Raw genomic sequence first — 10,532 nt, 5'->3', positions numbered from 1 at the left:
TAGGGTGCGAGCACTGTGCAGTGCATCAGCTGCGAGTAACAAGTTTATTTCAGGTGTCGTCGTATTCAAAAGACGTGTCAGAATAACAGACATCACGTGAGAAAAAGATGTGCGTATGTACAAGAAGGGTGTGCGGCAGGAAGAGCCTTCTTCAGAAAGGGAAGTCGTGGCCGTGACGCTTCAGGTAGCTCTGGGCCATCTTTTCGAATGCCTGCGGGGAAGAAAAAAAAGGCGAACCAAATTGGTGCTAAGCAACGGTGTCGGGCTTAAATCAAATCAAATCAAATCTTTATTTCAGCATCGCAAAAAAAAATGCCGAGGGTCGTGGACAAAAAGCCTCTTTATGGGCTTGACTAGGCCCACGGCCCTTTTCTACATGGCAGCATGGCATACAGCAAGATAAAATTGTTCCAAGTGAATTGTACACAGCTCTCAGGACGACAAATGAAAGTTCACAGAAGGTAAGCGACTTGGTACAGTTATTAGGAATATAAATACAGGCATGTATGAAACAAATCTACGATGAAGGCAGTTCTTAATATCATAGAATATTGCATGAAATGTCAACAAGAGAATGACTGCAATAAAAACTAAACAATGACTAAAGAAATAGAAAATTCGTAACGAAATGGAAACCGAAAAAAAGAAACTTCTACCTACATTTGTTTAAGTATGAGGGAAGGAGATGACGCAACATTTGAAGTCCATAATTTGTTCGTGAATGTGGAATTTCCCAGGTTTCAGCTTGTCGTGTAGTACGAATACTAGTTTTTAACTTTAGGTTTGCAATCTTAATTAATGCGGTATTATTCTTTTTATGCCAGCTTCATAGCGCCTGAACAAGTTAGCATCGTACATGTCCGGGATAGGAACTTTAATTCAGCAAAAAGTGGTTGTGTGTGACTTTCAAATGGAGTGCTCATGATGGCGCGAATTGCTTTCTTTTGAGGAATATAGAGTTTATTCATATAGGAATATAGAGTTTATGAAAAGAAACTTCAGCAAAAATCATTTCAGAGGGGTGTGAGCGCAGACAGGCACTCACTCCGAGTTCAGGCTTAATACGTTCAAATAAAGAAGAAATTGAAGAAACAGAAAGTGTAATGAAGTGCAGAGATGCTATGAAAGTAATCGCAAAGCATATCGAGCGTCGTAAAGCAAGGTCAACACGGATGTCTTTGTTAGATGGAGGTATTGTTCTTGTTAGCTGCACTTTAGTTATTTGAAGGTAAAAATATTGTCGTGAAGCATGACATTAGTGTTAAGTCCGAAAAAAAAAGATGGCACCCGAAAAACGCCCGAACAGTGAAAGAAAGCGAGCAGATGTGCTCACCGGCAAGCGCGAAACTTTATTAAATCGTTAACTATAAACGAGCAAATCGCTGAATACGCAAAAACCTTTAACTACACCAGTGCTGAATCGTGCAAACAAGCCACCAGTTCATTGCCTCAGACTTCTACATGTTCTTAAGAGTACTTGCTACTCGTCTTGCAAGCCAGGCACGGAAATGAAGTTCAATGTTAAACAGGTATCTGGGACTAAAGACACGTGAGGAATTAAAAGCGTTCACTATACATCTTCGAACTCGAGGAAACCACCAGGAATGAACCAGCTGTGTTTCACATAGGCGCAGTCCACGTTTTGAAAGATAATGCGCAGATTTTTGTTCGGCCATTTGCAATTATTTCCTTTTCTCGCACTGAAGTAGCCAAATGGCCAGCAATGACCTCGATATTACAACCTGTGTTGGTACAGCGCAAACCCTCCTGTGGTGCTTTCGTCACCGTAAAGTGCAGTTTGACTAATGCGTTAAATTTTTTCCTTTTTCATTTCACGGATATGGCAAGCTTTTAATCTGTGCCCGAAAATAGACCGGCATGAACCCTTGCCCAGACCTAAAGCTTCAGGTGCTCATCATTATAAATTAGCGTCGGGCTCCTGAGCCCTACAACGCGAGATGGAATCTCGGCTCCGATGGTTGCATTTCGATAGAGGCGAAATGCAAAAGACACTTGTAGGCTGTGCGAAGTCATCACACGTTAAAGAACCAAATGCGGTCGAAATTAATCCGCAGCCTTCCGTCATACTGTACCGCATCCATACTGCATACTATATTATAAATTAATAATGAATGCGCATTCTAGCTATTCTTTATCCAGACGCTGCTGTATGCAGAGCAAACAGTGTTCTGTGATGTGACTGCACAGCTGTCAGAATAGCTGCGATATTCAGAAGCGCCACTTGGAATTATTAGGCTTGGCTGGCCTATAGGTGGCCGTTGATTTCGATGATCTTTCACTCTCTCATTACTACCCAAGTTGAACGACACCACTGTCAGAAGAAAGCACGGCGGTGGCTCAGTGGTTATGGAGCTCAGCTGCTGACCCGAATGACGCGGGTTCGATACCGGCCGCAGCGGTCGCTTTTCGATGCAGGCGAAATTCTAGAGGCTCGTGTACTGTGCGATGTCAGTGCACGTGAAAGATCCCCTGGTGGTCGAAATTTCCGGAGCCCTTCACTACGGCGTCCCTCATAGCCTGAGTTGCTTTGCGACGTTAAACCCCATGAACCATAAACCATAAGCCGCTGTCAGAAGCTACGTTTTGTCTGCTCAAAAGAGCTGAATGTGTTCTCCAGGAATTAATTAAGTGATATTCGGACGTAAGTCACACCGAAAAGGCGGCGCTATCGGAAACCAGTGATTTGGGAGTGACATCGAAACTTTAGGGTTAGCTCACATGGAACTGACGCAAGCAGGCGGAGTCACAAGTCGAGCCGATGCAGCTCGATTAGATAATGTTTACATTAACAAGTTTCAATGGGCTGAGATCCAGCGGTCCTGAGAGTTGAGACAAACAGCCGAATGAGAATGGAAATTCAGGCTTTTCGTTGCGTAGCATAGCACACGGGCGCTGCAAATCCTTACGACAGTGTACCAGTCGGTGCTGTGAACACACAGCGTTGTTATTTCAGTGCGCTCTTAACGACTGTTGATGTCGAGATATGCGAACTCATTTGCCAACCACTGGCGCTGTGCTTATGTCGCTCGTATGGAAGACTTGCGTGCTACCTCGTAAGATCTCATTCTGGAACTGTCTTCGCGTTTCACTTAGTGCAGCCCAATGTGGTGGCTTAGTGCCTATGGCGCCCCGACGGTGAGCCCAAGGATGCGGGATGCAATGCCGACCACAGGAGCCTCATTTCTATCGAGGCGTAATGCAATGGCGCACGTGTGCTGCGAGATGTGAGTGCAGTTTAAGAACCTCAGGTGGTCAAAATTAATCCGGATCCCTCCTGTATTCGAAAGGTCCACTCTGCATGTACATCATTCTCGAAGGTTTTCTTTTTTTTTACATCGTTAGATGCAAGGCGATGCTGAGCGAATTGAACAAAAACCCGCACAGAGCTCACTGCCATTCCTGCCGCTACCGCACGACTTTCACTTTTTATCCATCTCCCTGTCCCGTTTAGTAACGAACAGCTTTTCGATAGTGCATCACCTCAATCTCGGCCAGTATCTCCGGATCGATGTGGCAGCGTACGTTCCCGTCGGGGTCCTCGGAGAACAGCTTCGAACCACTGTCCAGGCTGCGTGCGTCATCCTCGGAGCAGCAGCTACCGCTGTCCGTGTGCAGCAGGGGCAGCTCTTCGTTCCTGGCCGCCACCACTGCGGCCAAGGCCGCCGTATGCTCGCCGTCCTTGGCGCCGTCGCCACCGGGCTCGGCTCCGGGCGACGCGAGTTCTTCGGGAGGCGAGCAGCCGGCCCTCCAGGCCGGGTGGCCGTTGCCTTCGGCGTGCGACGAAGGCGGGTACTCCACGGCCGGCGACGGCAGGCGGGACTCCTGTTCCAGGAGCTGCAGGTACGGCAGTTCCATGTGTGATCCCTCAGCCGACATGAGGGAAGCCGCGTCGCCCGAGGCCTCGGCGACGGCGACGACGGCCGCGACGGCTGCGGCAGAACGCGTGCTGCTGTGGTGAGCCTTTAGGCGCTTGTGTTCGGAACGGCTGCGGAAAGACTGCGCACCAGAAGGAAGGAAAGAAGACATCAGCGATTGACAATGTGCAACGTAGGTAGAATGGTATGATGCCATTGTTTTCCAGTTGTACCAATATAGTTAGCACAAAAAGACGAGGGCGAAAGACAGAAGGCGAACACGGGCCTGTCGTCCTTGTTCTTCCCCGCTAAAGACCTTGATATAACTGCACATCCTCAACAAGTCCAATAGTTAAAGCTTTTGTCGTTCTCCCATGTTTGCACTCTTTGGAAATGACGACAGTAGCTGCGCATGACATGCTTGTATAGCGACCTCAAGCTAGGTATATGGAGGCTACGAAGAGGAAAGGCTGTTGTATGTGGCAAAAAGACTGACAAGGCGAGCAAGTGCGCAGAGCTGCTGTTGCCTACACCCCCCGCTCACGGATAGAACTCTAGCGCCGTAGTTGCACATTAAAGAAAGGCTCAGCATCGTCGTCATTTGGAGTGCAATTAGCAAATACAAGGGGGTAATGCATTGCGACTTTTCCTCACTCTCTGCGTTGGATAGCAAGTCAAAATGATATTTACCTGCTCGCCTTCTTCGCCTTCTATCTTTAATTATTAAATGCCTTTCTGGATCACCGTCGTCGCAAGAAATTCTATCCTTATCGCATTACTTAGTTGCTCTAAATTCAACAATAATAATGGCTCCACTTCATGTGACGTGACCTGCGCTCACCCAGGACATGTACTGTTTTTTTACCACCCGGCTGCCTTGAACGACCTGCAAGCTTGTAACACCCAGTGAAAGATGAGAAATGAAGCATGTTGCTTTGGCCATAGTTGTTCACGCACGTCTCCCGGCTTGACCTTGCGGTGTGTGCTGCCGAAGCGTCCCTTGCGTGACTCCAGGAAGTCGCCGATGATGCGCAGTGGACTGCGGCGGCTTTTGGAGGCCGTGCGCGTGTCTTCCATCTCCTTCGAGTCCGAGCTCTTGGTCGTGTCGTCCGACTCGTCGCCGGCCTTGCCGCCCGAGCCATTGTTCACTGCACAAGGAAAGAACGGGCAACGGCAAAGGGAAGTGTTACTTCCGTTAGACACGAGCAACACTTCGGTAACCGTCTCTCTTCAGCTACCAGAGAGAAGAACAAGAAAACGAAAATTGGTCTGTGAGGAAAGGAAATGGTGCAGTATCTGTCCCACATAGCTCGGTGGACACCTGAACCGAGTCGTAAGGCAAGGGATAAAGGAGGGAGTGAAAGAAGAAAGAGGTGCCGTAGTGGAGGGCTCCGGAATAATTTCGACCACCTGGAAATCTGTAATGTGCACTGAGATCATAAAGAAACGTACTGACATCGCACAGCACACGGGGGCCTTTTGCGTTTCGCCGCCACCGAAACCCTTCCGCCGCGGTTGGGTTCGAACCCGGGTACTCCAGCTCAGTAGACGAGCGCCCTAACCGCTGAGCCACCGCGGCGGGTGTAGAAGGAATAAACCAAACTTTGGCACCCAGAACCTTTTTTTCTTGTGGAGAGAAGAACAAGAAAACGAATTCTGGGCACCAAATTTTGGTGTATTCCTACCCAACAATTGTGGACAAAATCATCTTTCAACAGGAAAGAGCTTATGAACGCGATTTTTTCCTATGCTGTGAAATTTCACTATAACAATCAATATATCTCCCGTCGGCAGTCTTTCATTTCTTGCTATTTACGCTTTTGCTGTCGTCAAAAAAGTTCCCCTTTGGTTTTCTATGCACTCTCAACTGTTCGATGCGTGTGGTGCAAAAACTTTACAAGAAAGATTTTGCTGCGAATCGGAAGAATGGAGCATCAACTTGAATATTTCCATAATAGTACCGTACAATATTTCAATATTAAAAATGTTGTCGAAGAATACTCGAGATGTACTCCGATATTGTAACATTTTCAAGTTTCGAGCACTTCAAAGTTCTTTTCTCCGACCTTCCTATAGCTTACATTCATTTTACTTCAGCTCAACACGGTTAATTCTGTTCCCTGCTCATGGTACAAAACAAGCCATTGTGACAGAGACAATGCTTGTATAGTTTTCGAGCTACGCCAAACTTCCTGCATTGAGTGCGTCTATCGCAGCTGGTTTTTCGTCTAGCTTTCTTTTTCTTCAGGAAGAGGCGGAAAGGAATTAATCTATAGCTTATTTTCGTTTCGTCCAACCACAGACATCTTTCTTTTCTTACCAAGTCAGTGGATTTGCATCAGCCGGGAAGAAATCAATTTAAGCTTCTTGGCATCGACTCAGGAGAACATGAACTGTCTATGTGGGTTTTCAATCGTTCACTGCTGCCAAGTACGTATTTAATCTCTCGCTGAATATTGCCACGTATCATTGTAGTGTTTGTTCGTTCACGCTCAAGGCTGCAGGAAAGGGCTGTTATCATTTTTGTTCGTGACGCGAGAAGCGACCAGTCTAATCTCGATTGATCGCAGCCATGAAAGGCTGCATCTAGGTTTTTCCAGATTACTGTAGATGATCTTGTCCTGCTATGTGGAAGTTTCTTTGCCGGCTTTAAATTGAGCGATGCCGCGAGCGGCGGGCATTCGTAGTTCGACGATTGACGAGCACGCTTGTTGCTTACGCCGCCACCGAGTGAGTTAGTTCTTTTGCGGGCGCAAGTCAGTCCAAATAAAAAGCTTCGTTTGCAAGTATTTCTGGTGTCTTCCTGACCGCTGGACTGCCGTCACTACAACGTGACAATATCAAATGAACCGTCTCAGCACCACAGATAGAAGGAAGAGGAGAAATGAGGAGTGTGTGCGTGTGTGTGTGTGTGTGGGGGGGGGGGGGTGAGTTAATACTAAATACGAACTAGGCTAAGCCTGTTTTCGATTCCGAAGGCGGAACAAAGCAAGATGTCACGCGTCTTAATGGCGCTTACTTTGGCCGTTTCTGCCCCTGAGACAGCAGAACAGTGTGTCGCTATTTTTTTTGTTTATATGTTGGAAAAAATTGCTTTCTTCTGTGGAAAAAGAACTGCTGCTTCAGTGAGACTGAGAGGAGCACAGCTTTCAAGCCCTATAAAGGGTGTTTCACGTAACTTGAACCATCGATTTAAAAAAAGCGATAAACCGCAGCCCGCTGAAACCAATGACACATTGTTCGCCATCATGTGGCGCTCCTCAGCATTTTTTTAATTGCGCTTAATTGCATAATTAACTAAGATGAATTATACAAATTTTCAAATATTCATTTTAGTGCCAAGACCGTTACGTTAGGTTGTAGAGCAGGTTTATAAACAAGCGATCCAGTTTATTGGAGCATCGTATCTCCTACGGGGTCCTTTTTTCCGGCATCGAAAGACAGCCCGCGAAATATGAAAAAATGCCACGTGACGGCGCTCGTGAGCTACCAAATTGCAGCGCTCTCAACGGCGTTTCGAGCAAGCGGAGCGTGCCCGCTTACCGTGGTGAAGTGAACGGCCGCCGCTCTTAGCAGCGGCTTGACAGTGCGTCAGGCTTCAGCACTTTCCGCAGCGGCGCGGCGGCCGTTAACTTCGCCATGGTCCGGGCAGGCACACTCCGTTTTCTCGAAACGCCGTTGAGAGCGCTGCAATTTGGTATTATTGCATTGGTAGCGCACGAGCGCAGTCACGTGGCATTTTTTCATATTTCGCGGGCTTTCTTTAGATGCCGGAAAAAAGGACCGCGTAGGAGATACGATGCTGCAATAAACTGGATCGGTTGTTTATAAACCTGCTCTACAACCTAACGTAACGGTCATGGCACTAAAATAAATATTTGAAAATTTGCATAATTCATCTTAATTAATTAACTAATTCAGCGCAATTAAAAAAATATTCTGAAGAGCGCCACATAAGGGCAAATAATGTATCGTTGGTTTCAGCGGGCTGCGGTTTACTGCCTTTTTTTAAATCCTTGGTTCAAGTTACGTGAAACGTCCTGCTGATATGGAGCAAATAGGCGACATATATATGACAATGGAGTGGATAATTTTGAACGTTTCATGAGCGCGAACTCTAACGCGTTAGAGTAGGAAAAAAAAAACGTAATTCGACCCTTTTATTTTTACTGACCTGTTCTTAGCAGATCTATGGCTCTTGAAACGAACCATTTCAGTGAAGGTCCCACTCGTGGAACAAGCACGAGGCACAGGAAGTACACCTTCATATTGTCGGCAAATGATTGAGCTGCTTATAAGCTCAAATAAAAGAGTAAAGAAAGAACAAAATGCTTTCGGGCAATTAAAAAAAACTGTTTTTCTTTTCAAAATAGATCGAATTCTGCCGAATGAAAACAGTTAAAGTTAATGGCGCATCCGCATGTTTTGAAGAACTGTATCATGCAATAACGTCGATGAATCAGTCTTATACTGTAAGAGACACGATAGCTGCAGTAGCTGTGTACGCTCACAAGAATGGCGAAAAGCGTGTCAGCAACAGCGTAGTGCATACACGAGTGTTTGTAGAATATATAGGGCAACAAGCGTTTCTTACATGTGAATCCAGAAGTAGAATATTTTATAAAAGGTAAGAGAATGCCATCTGCAGTCAGTGCAAAAGCAATAGTGCTTAAAAGTTAAGAAAATGAAATATAAATATATGGCGTGCGTCTAACTTCTCATAGACTACATTCAAAAGACAGTAACAGCCAACAAGAATACAATACCCACAGAAGAGCTCAAGACAGGAGGCTGGTCGAGTGCTATGACTAGCCTCATGTCTTCTCCTCTTCTCTGGACATGGTTTCCTTGTTGGCAATTGCTGTCTTTTCGTTTTGCAACAACTGGCTCAGAAATGGATTAGTCCGAAGTTGCGCCATAAACTAAACAAAACGTTACACTGTCCATCATGTCATTTCGCGTCTTGCGTTAGTCACCAAAGTCTCTTATTTGTTAAGACGGCGATGACGTCGTAAGGTCAGGGGACTGTGGCACGAAAATTCAAAAATGAAAAAGAAGAGGAGACATTCGGGGAATCCGGGAAACGACTAAGCCCACAATAAAGCCCGAGGTTTCGTCGACCAGGCAGTGGATGAGTCTGGCTCCCTGACTTTCACGGAGGACTCCACGATCGCATATCATGATCTAACCAATCATTTTAAACTAGAGAGGAGAACTTCCCCCCTGCGGACAAAAGCCTGAGTTAAGAACAGGAGGCTACGTGGCATAGTCTACAGAAGAGATCGATACGCCCCCCATTACTCCTCGCGCACATTTATCCTTATCTACACAACCCCAACTGTAAACACTGCGTCCAACGAGCCAACTACGATAATATCCTATGGGATTGTGAAATAGAGCCACCTCCGGGTGATCTAGTTACCGCTCCTTTTCTCGAGCGGTGGGAGACCATGCTGGCTAGCTCTGACCCCAGAACGCAAATTCTGGCGGTAGAGTGGGCTGGCAAAGTCGTCGAGGGCTATGCACTCTCGACCACTTAACGCGACCTCTTGGCACCAAGCTCTTTCCGACGAACAAAATGTTTTCCAATCAAAAGCAGGTTGGAACATGTTCTCGGTGGATACACTCAACGCAAGATTATGTGTGCGCAAAGAAAGGTATGATGACAGTGACAACATGCTGTGCGTGGTGAAGCAACTGACACCGACACAGGCCTAGACATGTAGCAGCAGCGTTGCTTCTAATTCTGTCACATTAAATATTCGGGTGACTTAATTAATCGGTTTGTCCATAAAAGGTTGTGGCCAAGTACTACACCAGGGTGGCCAAATCCTGCTGTGGTGAGAGACTGCGTTGTCGGTTCTGGTCACAGAGGTCAGGCCGTACCCCAGGCCTGGTTATGGAACTCCATCGACACATGGAGTTTTTCTTTTTTTTTTGAAACCCGGAGGAGAAATGCGCGGCATCGAGATTCGAACCCCGGTCCTCTTGCAAGCGAGGCGGATTCTCTACCTCTGCGCCATGGCTGGAACTTTGGGGTGACTTAAACGTTCCCCATAATATGTAAGGCATTGTGAGTAGCCTGACCGACCCTGATAAATAGCCACGCATTCTGTGCTCGTATGTGAGTGCGCAAGTCGGTAGACTCACGGGAGGTGTTGGAGGCGGACTTCTTGATGACGGATCCGTTGGCGTCCTCCTTCTTCTTGGCGCGGGACGAGGGGATCAACTTGGCGGCGCGGACACGCAGCGACCCGCCCGAGCGCCCTTCGTCCCGCGACACCGTGATGCGGGGCGTCGAGGAGTCGCCGCCGCCGCGCTCCCAGTTCTCGCGGAAGGCGTCCTCGGGCGTCAGGAACCTGTTCTCGAACAGGTGCTGGTACACCTGCGTGGATTGAAATGCGCATGCGCGCATGGTACTGCAGTACAGGCCTGTTCATAAAGGGTCCAGAGCTGCAATTCTGAGCACGAAATTATTTCCTGTCTCTTTAGGTTTCAGCGCAATATTAAGGTAAGGCACACATAAAGACCAGAGCAGCGGTTTTGGGTGAGTTGGCATACCATGACGAACAATGTAGCGCTTGAAGCACACTACAAAACGAAGAGGACACTAAACGAAGAGGACACCGCATGCGGGTCCTGTGTTTCTAGCGCTGC

General features: G+C 47.2%; 1 protein-coding gene across 3 annotated transcripts in view; it reads right to left on the bottom strand.

Moving 5' to 3' along the window:
• The window catches only part of LOC149363646 (uncharacterized), a 165,982-nt gene continuing 155,450 nt past the window's right edge, over window positions 1-10,532 (bottom strand). For all 3 annotated transcript variants that reach the window (XM_089573616.1, XM_089573614.1, XM_089573615.1), the window contains 4 exons: window positions 10,026-10,260; window positions 4,833-5,023; window positions 3,502-4,017; window positions 1-211 (listed from right to left, as the gene is read on the bottom strand). In XM_089573616.1, the coding sequence (XP_089429742.1) occupies window positions 152-211; window positions 3,502-4,017; window positions 4,833-5,023; window positions 10,026-10,260 (1,002 nt within the window). In that variant the 3' untranslated portion in view covers window positions 1-151. The remainder of the gene's footprint in view (window positions 212-3,501; window positions 4,018-4,832; window positions 5,024-10,025; window positions 10,261-10,532) is intronic.

This window comes from Amblyomma mixtum, chromosome 2 (assembly GCF_055824585.1).
Source record: "Amblyomma mixtum isolate Tamu chromosome 2, ASM5582458v1, whole genome shotgun sequence".
NCBI lineage: Eukaryota > Metazoa > Arthropoda > Arachnida > Ixodida > Ixodidae > Amblyomma > Amblyomma mixtum.
Note: the sequence above shows the minus strand (reverse complement) of the source record. Positions and strands in the feature narration are given on the sequence as shown.